Source organism: Canis lupus, chromosome 12 (assembly GCF_003254725.2).
Source record: "Canis lupus dingo isolate Sandy chromosome 12, ASM325472v2, whole genome shotgun sequence".
NCBI lineage: Eukaryota > Metazoa > Chordata > Mammalia > Carnivora > Canidae > Canis > Canis lupus.
The window spans coordinates 1,121,434-1,138,520 of NC_064254.1; the positions used below are offsets into that span (position 1 = coordinate 1,121,434).

Below are 17,087 nucleotides of genomic sequence, written 5' to 3' on the forward strand. Positions count from 1 at the left end.
TTTTCATATAAAGGGGGGGAAAAAGACTATCAATACACTATGACAGGTTCCCTGCTCAGCAGCGGGGAGTCTGCTTCTCCTTCTGTCCCTTCCCACCCCCACGCTCATTCTCTCTTAAATGATTATTCTTTTCTAAAGAGACACTGTGAGATACCCAGAAGTAAAAAAAAATATATATATATATATATATATATATATATATACACACAGTAACACAAAATTAGGTAATCTGGCTTACAGATATTTACCTTCATTCCTTCATTTCCATGATTATGAGATCCAAAACTCATTCAATAGAATTGAACTGACTCAAATAGTCTTTCCCTTATACCAATTCTCATAGATGAACATCCAAATTCAGACTCTATTTTAGAGTTCAGGAATATCTACTGTAAATTATTGGAGGTTAATCCATTTTAGAGCTCATAACCTAAAATAGAAAAACTCAGATGGTAGAAATCCCTACTTTTCAGGAAGGATACTTTATTATTAGTGCATCATTTAGATTGTCCTACAGTAGTCTCATCTGCTGTATTTTCTTAAAGGCTACAAATCTTGCTTTTAATTTATAGATGGTGGTTAGTTTAGCTTCAATATTAGTTGCTTATAGTCTCTTTAACCTTATACTGGATAGTTTCCCACATTAGTTTGGGCTTCTTATGTTCCAATAACTAATACTTTAAGCCATACATATACAAGTCAAATATGAATCATACATAACCCTATCGCTAAGAAACATGAAGCTTCTCATCCCCCAAAATCCTACCAAAGTTCTTGGTTCTTTTTCCACTGAAAAGTGAGAACATGGGATGCCTGGAAGGCTCAGTGGTTGAGCATCTGCCTTTAACTCAGGGCATGATCCTGGGGTCCAGGATCAAGTCCCACATTGAGCTCCCTGCATGGAGCCTGCTTCTCCCTCTGCCTATATCTCTGCCTCTCCATCTCTCGTGAATAAATAAATAAAAATCTTTAAAAAGTGATAACATGTCAGCTAATGGAGAATGTGAGGTCTTGGTGGTTCAACTCTCCCTGCCCCAAGTTTGAGAGCCACTGACCTCCAGGAAGGTCACCCTTCCCAGTTCCTGGATCTCCATGCTATGGCAGAGGCCATCTTCCCACCAAATTCAGCATGATGTCACAAAAACAGTGAGCTGGTTAGCAACTGTCCACTCTCCAGCCATCTTGTTTCCTGAGATACATTTTTCTGAGGGCCTACCTTTCTCCCAGATGATCAAAACTGGGACCATCCACTCCCTTCTGAGCCACCTCTACACATAAGGACGGAACTATACACTCCAGCCACAGGACATTTCAGAATATACTGCAAAAAGGTTAACACATGTACACAAGGCTCACATCATACATCTGTTTTACTACAGATTTATAGTGAGGGCTCACAAGTTCAACAAAGCTCAAAATCGATTACTAGTGGTCACATTCTTTTCAAAAGCCAAGGGTACAATGACACAACAGTGCTCAAAACTACTAAAGAATGCAAATCCCTACAACATGCAATGCACAACAGACAAGAAATGTCATTCTGGGCCAGCAAAAAGAGAAACAGGAAATAAAGGGGTAATCATTACTTCAGCCAAGTCAATAGATCTGAGCTTTTCAGGTAGACCTGGGAATGAATTCTCCAGGCTTTCCCACCAACCAGCTGCAGACCTTGAGCGTATCTGGCCCAGAGAGGGACTAAGAGATACTTGCTGAATGAGCCCTTCTGATTGCAATGGCATATTAGATAAAGGGCTAGTATCCAAGATCTATAAAGAACTTATTAAAACTCAACAGCAAAGAAACAATCCAATCATGAAATGGGCAAAGACATGAACAGAAATTTCACCAAAGAAGACATACACATGGCCAACAAGCACATGAGAAAATGCTCCGCATCACTGGCCATCAGGGAAATACAAATCAAAACCACAAGATAACCACCTCACACCTGTGAGAACAGTGAAAATTAACAAGACAGGAAATAACAAATGTTGGAGAGGATGTGGAGAAAGGGGAACCCTCTTGCACTGTTGGTGGGAATGTGAACTGGTGCAGCCACTCTGGAAAACTGTGTGGAGGCTCCTCATCAGAGTTAAAAATAGAACTGCCCTACGACCCAGCAGTTGCCCTGCTGGGGATTTACCCCAAAGATACAGATGCAGTGAAACGGCAGGATACCTACACCCCAATGTTTAGAGCAGCAATGTCCACAATAGCCAAACTGTGGAAGGAGCCTCGGTGTCCATCAAAAGATGAACGGATAGAGATGTGGTCTCTATATACAATGGATTATTACTTGGCCACCAGAAAGGACAAATACCCACCATTTGCCTCAATGTGGATGGAACTGGAGGGTATCATGCTGAGTGAAGTTAAGTCAATTGGAGGACAATCATATGGTTTCATTCATTCAGGGAATATAAAAAATAGTGAAAGGGACTATAGGGGAAAGGAGGCAAAAAGTGGGAAATATCAGTGAGGGGTACAGAACATGAGAGACTCCTAACTCTGTGAAACGAACAAGGGATAGTGGAAGGGGAGGCGGGCGGGGGAATGGGGTGACTGGGTTACGGGCACTGAGAGGGGCACTTGACCAGATGACGCACTGGGTGTTACAGTGTTATGTTGGCAAATTACTCTAACTAAAAAAATATACGAAAAAAAAAACAAAACACCAAAAACCCTTCTGAGCCAGTTTCCAGCACACCAGCAATGTAACTTTTACCTTGCAGAACTGAGAAAGGAGAACAGTTTTTAGAGTGTTATAAAGCAAGTTCTGCCTCAACTGGCAGGAACTTTTTCACATCAGTCTTGTCTAGGGCCAGGTTGGGAGGGAGGTTAAGTTAGGGGCAGGGCCCTGGGCAGGGCCAGTCACTGAAGCGAGGCCAAGGCCTGGAGGGAAGGAGCCAGTTCCTGGTGGCTGTTGGGCAGTTCAGACAGCTCCCTGCTACACCAGCCATGGTACTCCCTCTGCCCTGGCTCTCCTGTTGCTGCCGTCGCCTGCTCCTGCCTTCCTGGCCCCTGGCCCCCCAGAGCTCCTGGAGGTGCTGCTCCCAGAGCCCCAAGGCGAGCACAAAAGAGCAGACCAGCTCCACAAGCAGTGGGAAGAGGTCACCCCCAAGGGTAAGTGGCACCAAAAGTAGGGAGACAGAGGGGTGGAGGAATCCCTTTAATCTTATATTCACAGGCCTGTTCCAAATAGATACCAACCCCAACCCAGTCCTTGGACTAGTCCCAACTCCCAGATCCCCAGCAGTTTCCCCACACGCCCTACACCTCGAGGGCTCTCTCCCCACAGCCCTCCCTCCCTGCAGAGTCCAAGAAGTCCTTGACCAGGAATTTCCCCTCCTCTAACAGTTAATTATTTCTTGGTGGGGGGAGGGACAGCCAGTCCTCTCCTCTCCATATCCTTCCTTGCACAAGGAGTCCAGTTTAACCCCTGAGCCGCAAACTGCCCCCCACAGGCCTATGCCTAAGACCAGAAGCTACCCTCGCTTCACAGTACAGAGAACCTTATTAATAAAAGGGGGTGGAAATGTGAGAGGCACAACACCGGACTTCCAGCAAGCCTCAGCTTCCTGCCCTGGCTGATGCTCCCTCCCCTCTGCCCCCCTCATTCAGGGTCCCAGGCCCCGCCCCACAGCTGAGCTGGCCCAAGCTGAGGAGTTGCTGGAGCAGCAGCTGGAGCTGTACCAGGCTCTTCTGGAAGGGCAAGAAGGGGCTTGGGAAGCCCAGGCCCTGGTGCTCAAGATCCAGAAGCTGAAGGAACAGATGAGGAGACACCGGGAGAGCCTAGGAGACGCCTAAACTTTCCATCAGTTCCCATTTTACCTTCCAACACTGGAAACACTACACACCACCCACACTGGGGCCTTTGGGTCAGAAACATCCCAGCCCCTCCTAGGCCACTGAAAAAAAAAAAAAAAAAAAAGGGAAGACACTTTCACAAAGGGCAGAAATTGAAGTAGCAAGGAGCAATGGCTTCTGCAGTCTTAGTCACATCCCCCTCCCCCCCTCTGATCCCTCCCAACTGACCTGAGCCCCACAGCAGGGCACACAGTCCTTATAAGAATGAATATACACTGAATCATGACCTAATCTCACCCCAAACCCAATAAAGGCATGGAGCACTTACAGACACCACAGACGCATGTGTTTTTTAGTTTTGTTAAAAAAAAAAAAAAAATTTCCGACAATTCAGGAAACAGGGATTCAGGAGTGGTGGTGATGCAAAAGGGGGAAGCCATGGGGTGGGGGGTGGGGGTTGTCACGGGTAGGTGGCAGTAGTGTCTCCTTCACCCCATGTCTACTGTCGTCTCCTGAAGAGGGACAGACTGTCACATTCCAAAATGGGTGGGTAAGTCCTCTACCGCGTCTGTTCAACTGGAGAGAAAACATGGCACAATTACAAGACATGGAAAAGGCAAGGCTGGCAGAAAACATGCCCCCACCCCCCACTACATGCAGATGTCTGTAGTTTGTGGGTGCAAAGGATAGACTGGGGGTAGGGAAAAATAAACTAGCTTGTTAAGAAAAGAGACATACAGATCAACTAAACATCCCAGCAGGGGCATCAAGATCCAAAGGACATAATTAAGTGCCTGTTACACACTAGAGGCTCTTTGTGTACATGATGGGATTTAAGACAAACACACTAAGGAACAAGGAGACTGAAGAGTTGAGCCAGTTTCTTAAGATCCATACTCACTGTAAGAGGAAATGTCTATCTCATCTGGCAGCTCACTAATATTGACTTCAAAGCGATCCTGCACATCATTGAGGATCTTGGCATCATTTTCATCTGATACAAATGTGATGGCCAAGCCCTTGGTGCCAAACCGGCCTGCTCGGGCCACCTGGAAGGAGACAGAGGATAGTCCTGGGAGATCCCGAAGTAGGAAGACATCCAAAAAGAAGGGAGAGGCTATCAGGTATGAAGATACAAAATCAGGGGGAGGGGACACTGGAATGCACGTGTGGGTGTGGAGCTTACCCGATGCAGGTAAGTGTCAGAATCCTCAGGCATGTCATAGTTGAAGGCAATGTTCACCCGCTCAATGTCCATGCCTCGGCCAAATAGGTTGGTAGCCACAAGAATTCGTCGTTGAAAATCTTTAAACTGCTGATACCGAGAAAGCCTTCGTGAGAAAGGAAATTAGAAAAATACTGAGTCCCTTCGCTTCAACGGTCTCTTTTCCTTCCCAAGGACACAAAACATCTTTCCATTTCTGACTTACCTCTCCTCCTGGGGCATCCCTCGGTGGATGGCAATGGCTGGGAAGTTCTGCTCTACCAGCAGCTGGGCGAGGGCAATGCAACGCTGCACAGACTTCACAAAGATCACCACCTGGGTGTGTGACAGTTGGGGGACATGGGTCCATGTGGGATAAGTGAGAGATTAAGTGTGAGAAGAGTTTTCAGTAACTACTCTTTTACTCTTCCTGAAACTTCTCCAATCCCCATTACATATTCCTCTTCTGTTCTAAATACAACTTAGCCTTTCTCACTCAGTTCTGATTTTTCCTGAGCAGACATGCTGAAGAGAAGATACAGAGAAAAGTAACTAAAACTACCAGATATGTTAGGGAGACAAGGATGAAGCTAATGGTAAAAATGAAAGTGGTAAAAATTTAAAGTGTGGAAAAAAAAAATTTAAAGTGTGGAGAGTAGTTTCTGCTCATCAAAAACATCAAACATATGCAATTTACCTTAATTTTAGAAAGTTTTTGGTGCAAACGAACCACAGCAGGTAAAGTAGTGGAACATTTCTTCTCAGTAAACAGTACAAGAAAAAACAAATTTTAAAAACCCAAGAAACCCAAGATATTTTGGAACTTTTACAAGTTTATGAAATCCTCTCAAGGATTTTGAGATTTTTCTTTACTCAATACCTGGCTGTGACAGCCAAAGAACAGAACAGCAGCTCCCATCTTGTTCACACTCAGCACCAAAGGCACTTAAATTCTCATTTAAAAGAATTTCATTTGAAGGTAATTTCCCCACTGTTCTCGCTCACATCACCTATGTCATATCCTCAACAAAAAGGTACTTAACCAGGTTTCTGCTACAGTTGGAGACGTGCTCATCCCCCTACTGGACTTTGAACAACTGACCTGATTGAACTCAAGGACATCGAGAAGGTCAAAGAGCTTCCGGTTCTTCTCGTTGTCCTTCAGTTTCACGTAGTACTGCTGCAACCCATGCAGCGTCAGCTTCGTCTCATCATCCACGAAGATCTCCATTGGCTGGGGGAGGGAGGGGGGAGTAGGGGGGGAACGGGAGGAGGGCAGAGTGGGGGGGTTAAACCTGGGGGGGTGGAGGAACTTGATCTCCAAAACACCCCATTGGGGGATGGGAAAAGAGAAGACTGAAAACCCCACCACACCCCCAAAAATATCCTCATTTTAATGTGGTCTCTTCCACGTTAGCTCTAATTTCCTTCCTAGCAGTTGTTTTAAGATTGCCCAAGTATCACGGGAAGGTAACCTGGCAAGGAGTTTGAAAAGGAGCAGTGAGACCACCCAATGGCAAGATGCCATGACCTCAAAAGGAGGTAGCAGAGGAAAGAAAACAATGGGAGAGGATCCCCAAAGGGAAAATGTAATCCAAACACCTGGGAATTGGTGGACATGGTGACTCGAGGTCAGGAATTCCACCACTATTGGTTGTAAAAATAGAGGGGAAGACAGGGATTGCTCCATTTGAGTATTCTCCCAACTAAGAGAATCAGGGGGCACCTGGGTGGCTCAATCGGTTAGGCGTCTGCCTTCGGCTCAGGTCATAATCTCAGGGTCCTAGGATCAAGCTCCGAGTCAGGCTCCCTCCTCAGTGGGGATCTGCTTCTCCCTCTCCCTCTGCTCCTCCACCTGCTTGTGCTTGCTCTCTCTCAAATCAATACATAAAATATTAAGGAAAAAACCAAACAACTAAGAGAATCAGATCCACATCAGGAGGGTGGATTATCTGTCAAGATCAGAATGCTAAAATGAACATAGTCAAAAATACCATGAAAAGTTACTCAGGATGAGTAACAACTCGCCCTCAGACCACAAGGGAATAGTTCAGATGGCACTGGTCTCTGAACTAGGAGTCAAATCAACTAGTGTTACATGGACAGTACCAATAAATGGTGTTAAGAAACAAATTCAGAGCAGCAGATATACAACCATCTTGTAATATATATATGTATATATATATATATATATACACACACATATATATGTATATATGTATATACACACACATACACACACGCACGCACACATAAAACCCTTTAAGGGGAGGAAGATAGCAAAAAAAAAAACAAACTGACACAAGACTCAACTCCTGAGTCCAAGTTTCCTAGCACTCTTCACTAACCTGGGGACATAATTAACATGAACACCCAGGGCCCAAGGTTTCAGGAAAGGATGAGTGGCACGGGAGAGAACCAGAAGCCCAATCCCAGAAAGCAGGCTTGCAAAAGCAGGCTTTTCAAAATGAAGCTTCATGGCCTCCTTCAAATCTAGCCCCAAGTATAACTAAAGGTAACTGACATCCCACGGGAAGGAGCAGTACAGGATAAGAAAGAATACACTGCACTGTTTATACAATAGGGCCCGTCTAGTGCCAAACCCTAACACCCACCTGGTTACATCCAAGTGGAGCTCCTCACATTACTTTTCCCATATCCCTCTCCTTGGAGTATTAAAAAATTGTTTTAAAAAAGAAAAAAAACTACCCCCCGTTTCAGGACACCCCTCCCCCCAACACATATGGGGAAAAACAGGGAGCACGGCACGCCTTGGATTCAGGAAAAAAACCGGGAACAGAAAAAGAGGCTGGTTTGGTCCTCAGCTTCCTGGTCAGGTTTCCCCGCGGCCTCCGCTGCCGCCATCCACCGCTGGGTGCCGTCTGCATTTCCCCCGCCGTTCCATGGTGCTTCTCCGCTGCCGGCTCACATCAGCCGAGATTCCGGATGGGTGCGAGGAGGTATGGACGGAAGGAGTAAGGGATCGGGGACTGAGGTGCCAAAGGCCCCCACCCCTGGAGGTGGGGAGGGAGCGGATTCATTTGTGCTGTTTGCTCTTCTTTTGGACATGCCCTGCCATCTGTCTGTCCCTCTCTTGCTCTCCTGCCACCGGGGGGTTGAGTTTTGGGGAGCAGAAGGCTCCAACTGTCTGCTCCATGCCACCTTGAGGGTGCGTGGCTGTAAAGGGGTATGTAGGAGACGATGGGTGGGTAGTAGGGCAGAAAATCCTGCCCTCCCCCAAAAAGGAAGAAGAGGTTCAAAAATGCTGTGATGAAAAAAAAAAAAAAAAAAAGGTCGAACACTACCCGCTCTCAAGTTAACCCGACCAAGTCTTCCGGAGTTTCCCTGGCACCCGCGCAGACCCTAACACTAGCTGTCTCTGCCTCTGTGTGTCTCTTCAAGGAGTCATCACTCCCAGATGGGCACGTGCCCCCTTCTTGGCATTTGAAGGACAAGGGAGTCTGGAGGAAGAGGGCGCAGAAGGGGAGGAGGCAGTGGGCGGGGAGTGGAGGGAGAGAAGGTAGAAGGGTATTTACGTCTTGCATGAACTTGCGGCAGACAGGACGGATCTCTTTGCTCAAGGTAGCACTGAACATCATGACCTGCTTCTCATGGGGGGTCATGCGAAAAATTTCCTGGACATCCCGACGCATGTCTACAAGAAAAAGGAAAAAAATCCTAGAAGGAAAGAAGGAAATGTCATAGACAAAGACCGGAGACAGCCTCCCCAGTGAGGTGAAACTGCTGGAAACAGGTAAGCAAGAGCCATTTCCCACAAAGATTTGTCTCAGGTACTCTATTTACACGAACCACCGTAAAATCACATCCATTGCAGTAACACATGGAAAATTTCAAATAAAGACCTAGAACCAAATTTCAGCACTATGTGTTTTAGCCAGGCAAGAAGATAATGAAACTCCAAATCTCACAAGTATGATATGGAGATGAAGTCTACTGCAGAGGCTCACAAACCTAAGACCCTTGAGAGATGCTTTACAAGGCCCTTCTCCCTACTTTCTCCCCACACCCCAACTGTCTACAAATACTGCACACATAATTATATTCTAGTTGTCAAAGTCTAGTCCATGCTTCCTCTGGATCACTGTCCTATCCAGCCAGGCAAATAAGACCTCTACCCAGAGCCCATCTTATAGTTCACCATCTAAAATAACCGAAGATCACTTGGAACTACTTATCCCTGGGGCTAAGTCCATCCCCACTCCCTCATTTATTAAATGTGAGTTCCAATTTTCCACTCATTTATTAAATGTGAGTTACAATTTTCCTTTCTTGTGGAACACTGAATTACAGAAAATCCCATAAACTCTCCACATTAATCCTAGCACTTAAGTCTATTCAGTTACAAATTCTGATATATGTGCAGGGGATGCCAGAAAGTAAATGGTCTTCCTCCTTCAGTTTATCTCCCCAGTTTATCTACCCAGCATAAGAATCTATAAAGGCAAAGAACAGTGGTGTGACTGATGTCTAAAAAATCAGCAAAGTTAATCCCCTCAAAGAAAAAAGAACTCTCCATCACAGAAAGAAAGGACAAAACACCCTTCCCCTTGATCACCAAGGTTGCTTAAAAAGCCTAACAAAAACCAACAGGAGAGCCAGAGCCATCAGTCATGGGTGATAGATTAAGAGTCGTCCTGGCACTAAAGTGCTCCTCTATCAAATAAACATCATTTGGCTCTAAAGAGCAACTCCCAGATCACTAGCTTCACCCCAGCACTGTCACTCACCGAGCTGTTCAAGCATCTTATCACATTCATCCAAGATAAAGTGTTTAATGTGTTTGAGATTGAGGCTCTTATTTCGAGCCAGGGCGAGGATGCGGCCAGGGGTCCCCACAACAATATGCGGGCAATTCTTCTTCAGCACCTCTTCATCCTTCTTGATAGACAGACCACCAAAAAACACCGCGACCTGTATTAACCCAGGAGAAAATACGGTCTCACAAGGAAAGAGTCCAATCTCCCCAGTTCCCACCCTTTAAATTTAATCTACATGAATTCTTAGAACATTTCAAAGCTAAAAGGAACATCAAAGGTCAGCAAATCTAAAATTCTTATTACGTTTCCCAAACACTGAAGCTAAGAAACAAAAGTGTCTTGCCTAAAGTTATGTGGCTAATCAAGGTAGTTAGGACTAGCATTCTTCTGACTTAATCTAATAATCTTCCTTCCCACAGTGCTATGGCCAGACTTCCAAGAATGAGGAATGCAAGGGGTGCCTGGCTGGCTTAGTCAGTAGAGCATGTGACTCTTGATCATGAGTTTGAGCCCTTCGTTGGGTGTAGATTATACATAAAAAACTTGAAAAAAAAAAAAAGAGGACAGCAAGAAATCACCAGAGTGCAAAGTACCACAAAATGCCTCATAGAACATCAAATTTTCCTAAACTCTGATTTTTCTTTTTTTAGTAGGCTCCATGCCCAGTGTGGAACCCAATCAGGGTGTGAACTCACAACCCAGAAATCAAGACCTGAGCCAAGATCAAGAGTCGGATGCTCAACCACCTAAGCCATCCAAGTGCTTCTGAACTCAGATTTTCAAATGCCTTTTTGCACAAACCCTATCAAATTATTGATTTAAGCTACACATACTACTCCGTATTAAAAACGTTACGGGGGATCCCTGGGTGGCGCAGCGGTTTGGCGCCTGCCTTTGGCCCAGGGCGTGATCCTGGAGACCCGGGATCGAATCCCACATCAGGCTCCCAGTGCATGGAGCCTGCTTCTCCCTCTGCCTGTGTCTCTGCCTCTCTCTCTCTCTCTGTGACTATCATAAATAAATTAAAAAAGTTAAAAAAAAAAAAAAAAAAAAAAAAACGTTACAGAAGTATTTGTTGAGAATCTGAGCCTTATTATTATAGTATCGAATAACACCAGAAACTGCTTTCCAGCTTCAAAGAATGAAAAATCAATTACAAGATCAGACTGTTATGATAAAACTAAAAGCACTAATTATGGGACAACCAAGTCTGCTGAAGAACAGGAAATATACAGTGTATCAACTCTGAACAATTCTTGCCAAAAATGTTTAACTTAAATTAGTTGAGCTTTCAAATACATATTTGAGTTAAAGGAAATACTGAAAAAAAAAAAAAAAAAAAAAAAACAAGTTAATACCATAAGGGAGTAACCAGACAAATCCAGAGGTAGGATATTATGTAAAACTAGCCAACCTTGGGCAGCCCTCGTGGCTCAGCGGGTTTAGCGCCGGGTTTAGCGCCGCCTCTAGCGCCGCCTCCAGCCCAGGGCGTGATCCCAGAGACCTGGGATCAAGTCCCACATCAGGCTCCCTGCATGGAGCCTGCTTCTCCCTCTGCCTGTGTCTCTGCCTCTCTCTGTGTCTCTATGAATAAATAAATAAAATGTTAAAAAAAAAAAAAAAACTAGCCCAACCTCAGACAAGTCACTTTAGCACAATTTTAAAGAAAAGTAAGAAAATGTCACGACAATTTGATCTTAACACCAAAAATATTGTTTTGGGGTGCCCGGTTGGCTCAGTTGGAAGAGCATGTGACTCTCGATCTCAAGGTTTTGAGTTTAAGCCCCATCCTGGATGTAGAGATTAAAAAAAACTAATAAACTTTAAAAAAAATCTCTTTTGAGCAGCATAATCTGCTAAATTGGACCTACAGAGGTCAAAATACAATCCTCACTCACTAATGAGCCCAACAATAAATGTTTCAATGGTCATAACAGTGGAAACCATTTTCTGGTTTTCCACTTTTTAGAACAATAGGCCATCGAGCCTGCTCAATGAAAGGACATAAAAGAAATGCTAAGGATAGCTACAACATAAGGAGATATGACACTTAAATTATTGTTAAAGAATTAATCTTCAAATATAAAAAAAAATCGCAACCAATCTCTCATGAAAAGAAATAAAAAACACTCATAAGGTTATAAAACGAGAGAATAGTACCTAATACTTGGTGTCACAGAACCATAACGAAAAAAAAAAGGTTAACAAATGATTACCTTCTATGAAGTTCGATTAGAGGTAAGAGAACACAAATCTTTTCATCATGAACCTTCTATTACTTCAGCATATTTACTGCATGTTTACCCCCACATTGTTATTTATTACTACTTTGGTTCTTAAGACTACTTCCAATTTAGGGGTGCCCGGGTGGCATAGTCCGCTAAGTGTCAGCTCAGGTCCCAATCTTAGGGGTCCTGGGATATAGCCCCATGTGGGACTCCCTGCTTAGAGGGGGAGTCTGCTTCTCCCTCTCCCTAGACCTCCCTCCCAACCCGACCCCATCCCGTTCGTGTGTGTTTGCTCGCTTAAATAAAATCTTTTTTAAGAATTACTATTTTTAGTTTAGGGCTAGGACTCAACACATGAGTAACAGGAGAATATCACAACAATCCAAACAAAAGTACTGTTTTTCACCACATCCTAGTCAGGAAGGTAGGAGGTTATACACATCAGCGCTTCTCAAACTCCAATTACCTGAAGATTGTATTAAAATGCATGTTTAGGGATCCCTGGGTGGCGCAGCGGTTTAGCGCCTGCCTTTGGCTCAGGGCACGATCCTGGAGACCCGGGATCGAATCCCACATCGGGCTCCTGGTGCATGGAGCCTGCTTCTCCCTCTGCCTATGTCTCCGCCTCTCTCTCTCTCTCTGTGTGACTATCATAAATAAACTTTAAAAAAAAAAATAAATTATTAAAATGCATGTTTAAAAAATAAATTAAATAAATAAATAAATAAATAAATAAATAAATAAATAAATAAATAAAATAAAATAAAATAAAATAAAACAAAATAAAATAAAATGCATGTTTATACTCAGTTAGGTCTGGGATGGTACCCATATAATCAGCATTTCCATCAGGCTTCCAAATGATGCTCTAACTAGAGGTCTGGGAACCATACTATGAAAATCAAGATCATATATGGAAAACCGCCCAAACCTCGTCTGTTGTGGCCCCTAAATATCTTTCAATTTTCTGCCATTTTAAAGAATCCTCAAAATTCACACACCACACACTTAAAGAGATATTTTGAAGCTTCCAGCTTTCTCTTGCACACATCCTAGAATTCTCAAACTGTCAACCAAAGCACAATGAAATCATTCAAAGTCAGTATAAAAAAGTAGTAAACCCAAGTGTAGTACTGTGGTAAACATCCTCCAGAACCCATTCCATGCAGTCTTCCGCTGCTAGCTATATTAACATGATGTGTTAAGAACAAACTAAAGCTTCTCCAAAATTGGAATATAGTGAACATATCAGAAATTGCAATGTGTATTCAAGTAAACCATAGAATGTAAATCTCCTGCACACCAAAGTTTGCAGAAACTGACCAGCTATTACAAGTAAATGACCTTCATATAAAGTTAATTAATCATCTGAGAAAATGAAGACTGCTGGTCTACAAGTCTTCAATGTCTCCAACTCCCCACACTCTCCCAGGTTTATCTTGGCTTACCTTGACATTGGGCATGTATTTAGAGAAGCGCTCATACTCCTTGCTGATCTGAAATGCCAACTCCCGGGTGTGACACATCACCAGCACAGACACCTTGGGTGGAGGGGGGAGTACATGGAGATAAACAGTATATACTTACTATCCCCTCTGGGGAACCAACTGTCACAAAAGCACATCTGACAGATCATAAATTACTTCAATTCTGAGATCTAAACCATTAACCCCATGATTACTATGTAATATCCCCCAGGGCCATCAGTCAAAGGTGACAGAGTTCATCTTAGCCACAAACACTCATGGCTCTAAAAGCATCACATAGCTGAGACAAAACACCCTTCTCCAATATTCCTAACCAAAAATGTCTTCCATAGCACTCTCCCCAAGTGTACCTGTCCAGTAACTGGCTCCAACTGTTGTAGTGTGGCCAGCACAAACACTGCTGTCTTTCCCATCCCTGACTTGGCCTGGCATAGGACATCCATTCCCAGAATGGCCTGAGGGATGCACTCATGCTGGACTAGAAGCAGGGGGAGAAAAAAGATAAATTAGACTTCAGTCTCCAGATAACTCCACAACCTTTTTTCACCATGTCAAACCCATTTCCCACCCCTTCTTAAATGGTTATCAATTTCCAGACCCCTTCTACCTCTCTGCTCCCTCAGATTTATCTCAAAACCAGATAGACCTTCCTAGTTCCTTCTAGCTTTAGCCTCCTCCAACTCCAGTGCCCTCCCCCCACCCCACAAACTGCAAACAACCCTCTTGCACCTACCAACAGTTCACCTTTGGTGCTTCTGACTCTGTCCCGACTTTCCTTGATCTGTAACAATCCAGGACATGTGACTGCCTGCCCCAAGCCATTTCTCCTACTTAGCTTCCCTTGCTTTAAGGCTACAAAACCTTGCAACTCTGAAGGGGTTGGTAGCTGATCCAGAAGCCACCCATTTTAGACCAGCTATGAAGATTTCCAGAGACCAGAGGTGGCCTGGCCCAACAGGGAGAGACTAAAGGTCCAACCAGTCCTCTCAGGAAATTCAAATTTAGAAACCTAAACAACAAAATTAATAACAAGTAGACAAGAATAAATGCTGGTCACAAGCACAAACCTCTAAGTTGCTTTTAGGTCACTAGCCTTTTCATGTTATCGTGAACAAAAAAACCAATCTATATAAATCTTTCCTACTGCTGAAATAGTTTTTGACCTTTATTTCCTAAAGTAGCCTAAATAAGAACGTTATTACATTAAGTGACTGTTTAACACACCTTTTTCTTGTATCCTTAGAGAGCCTAGTGAACACTATGACCTGCAGAAAATTTACCTTCTGATGGATGTTCAAAGCCACAGTCAACAATGGCCCGGAGCAACTCTGGCTTCAGCAGGAAGTCACGAAAGCCAGAGCTGTGGATGGAGACGTAGGAACCCTTGACATCCTTCTTGGCAGGGGCCTCAGACCCGTCTCCCCCAGCTGCTGTCTCTACTTCATCTTCTTCATAGTCCAAGAGTTCATTGTCCACATCATTTTCTGCCATAACTGGGCCGGCAGGGGGAGAAGGAGATGGGTCTCTGGATGGGTTCACGCAGAATAAGTAAAAACAGAGGAGGAGAGTGGGGGCTGGAGCAACAGTTAAAAAAAAAAAATACCCTAGTTTGTGATAGAAGAGCTAGGAAAAAAATAGATGGAGGACTTATTAGTCAGGAGCAGAGCCTTCGCCCCTCTTTTCCATCCCCACACTCTTCCCACTTTCCCTAAACTGTGACCCCTTTACCTGGGGATAAAACTAACAGGAACACAAAACATAAAAGCAACAGCAAACATAACACAGTGGTCCCAAGTGAGGTGATTGAGACACAGCTTTTCAACAAAATTAGGATCAGAATAGCATTAAGCAGGAAGTAGGAAGGGGACAACCAGCCCATGAATTCCTCATCTGTAAGCAACAGTAATGAAGAAAAACGGGTAACGAAAAGCAAAGTAGGACAACGGAGTGAAGAATGGAGATGACAAGGTAAGTGCTGAAAATCCTCACAGGACCTCTCTGCTTTCCTAGTAATCTCCCTAACAAAGCAGCCATCAGTTACTGGTGATAGATTAAGGTCATCCTAGCGCAAAGCGCTCACTCCTCGAAATAACATCATGTGGCTACCATCCACCTCCCACTCCTCAGGAACCTCCCGGTGTCTAAGGGGTCCCCGTGTAACGTGGGGGAGGGGATACAGAAGACGTGGCTGGGACGGGAAAGTACTCGTCTCTTCTCCATAGAACGAGAGAGAGACAGCATTCGCTCCAGCTCTACCAGGAACTATAGCAAAGGGTCTTCTGTTACTCCTCAGATCAGACTCCTCTCCGATAACCGACATGACACCACGCATGAACAAGTGGAAAATGTTCCAAGTGATGGTTGGTGAGCTCACAGAAGGGTCCAACCAGGCTCAGTAGTCGGCTCCTCCTCCAGTTCCCACCTTGGGCCATTAAGAGGACCCACAGAAGAGAGGAAAAGTGAAAGGAGCCCCGCCCTCCGCAAATGCCCTGGACTAGAGGACATCTACGCCGCCTCTCACCATAGCTAGGGCCTCGGATAAACGAGAAGCCCAAGCGAAGAAGCAGTGAGCGAAGGGAACACAATGGCGCTGGGGCCACCATCTTGGATTGGGCCCCCTAGCATCGCTACCCCCCCCCTCCAGAAACTCTTAAGAGCTCTGAAAAGGGATGCAAGCAATAGAAATAATGACCCAACTAGGCCCCAAGGACCAGACTATAGCCTGTGGAAGGGGTATCAGGAGTCCAGGGAACAGGATGGCCGCAAAGAAACGCAGATGGAGGCGGATGATACCGAAGGCCAAAGCTTACCTGAGCAAGGCGAGCGCATATGGCGGCGGCAGCAGCGACGAAAGAGGGACTCTGTCTTCACTTCCGGTTTTCGCCTTCTCTCTCCCAGGCGCCTCGCCTTCTCGCCTGCCAGCACGCAGGCGCAGGAGACCGGAAGAAGACCCTTTCAGATTCGAGAGTTCCGCGCGCTCCGGGGTTGCCTTTAGAAAACGCCTGTGTGAATTTTTTTTTTTTTAAAGGCACTTCTAACTCCTTCGCTACTGCAAGTAACAAAAGCCTTGAAGGAAACTAGCATCGTCTCCCACTGTTACCTCTTTTCTCTGTCCTCGTCCACTCCGCGTCCCTCACCTCTTCCCTCGGGTTCTTGCCGGCAGGTCTTCTCTCTGGTCACCCCTCCGTGGGCGCCCCGCTCGGCAACAGGCTGGCGGGGCTGAGAGTTCCCACGGGGTCCTCCGCCCGGTAGTCAAGGTGACCGGCGCGTCCTCGCTGGAGCTAGTCTGACCCCAGCTGAGGGGAGGGAGTGAGCCGGCGCTGCGCCCGCGGGTCCTCCCCTACCCCTTCCCCAGCCGTGGAGACGGTGGGCGGTGTCTTCCCAAAATAATTTGGCCGGTGTAATTGACTGATGGGCAGGAAATTCGAGTCAAGAAGGTGTTCTGCAACCAACGGGTTGGATCGTCTCCAGGTGTTAAAAATAAATGGTAGGACTCGAGGGTTACACAGTATCCCATAAATATTATTTCAATCAGAATGTCGCCAACCCCGCCTCCAGCAGGCCAGCCCCATTATTCACCTTG

The 17,087-nt window shown here is 45.1% G+C and overlaps 2 protein-coding genes and 2 non-coding genes across 8 annotated transcripts; 1 reads left to right on the forward strand and 3 right to left on the reverse strand.

Annotated features, from left to right (window-relative positions):
• Positions 1-1,358: 1,358 nt before the first annotated feature.
• Positions 1,359-4,147, forward strand: MCCD1 (mitochondrial coiled-coil domain 1). The gene is made up of 2 exons (XM_025418161.3): positions 1,359-3,123; positions 3,622-4,147. Exons 1-2 carry the CDS (start codon positions 2,959-2,961, stop codon positions 3,805-3,807), a joined length of 351 nt encoding a protein of 116 aa, XP_025273946.1. The 5' UTR covers positions 1,359-2,958; the 3' UTR covers positions 3,808-4,147.
• On the reverse strand, positions 4,132-16,864 carry DDX39B (DExD-box helicase 39B). 5 transcript variants are annotated; one of them, XM_049092541.1, is made up of 12 exons: positions 16,605-16,864; positions 16,315-16,506; positions 14,785-15,127; positions 13,855-13,982; positions 13,466-13,558; positions 9,760-9,943; positions 8,548-8,666; positions 6,114-6,245; positions 5,238-5,347; positions 4,994-5,138; positions 4,709-4,856; positions 4,132-4,383 (listed from the first exon to the last, which is right to left on the reverse strand). In XM_049092541.1, the coding sequence occupies exons 3-12, from the start codon at positions 14,993-14,995 to the stop codon at positions 4,367-4,369; spliced, it is 1,287 nt and encodes a 428-aa protein (XP_048948498.1). In that variant the 5' UTR covers positions 14,996-15,127; positions 16,315-16,506; positions 16,605-16,864; the 3' UTR covers positions 4,132-4,366. The 5 variants fall into 5 exon arrangements, with proteins under 5 accessions (XP_048948498.1, XP_035553711.1, XP_025273936.1 ...); XM_035697818.2 differs by having other exon boundaries at positions 16,315-16,493; positions 16,605-16,851; XM_025418151.3 differs by having other exon boundaries at positions 14,785-15,029; positions 16,605-16,810.
• LOC112641904 (small nucleolar RNA SNORD83) lies at positions 9,632-9,708 on the reverse strand. The gene has a single exon (XR_003124888.1). It is a non-coding gene; the product is annotated as a small nucleolar RNA SNORD83 (small nucleolar RNA).
• Positions 15,533-15,607, reverse strand: LOC112641903 (small nucleolar RNA SNORD83). Its single transcript, XR_003124887.1, has one exon. It is a non-coding gene; the product is annotated as a small nucleolar RNA SNORD83 (small nucleolar RNA).
• Positions 16,865-17,087: the final 223 nt, after the last annotated feature.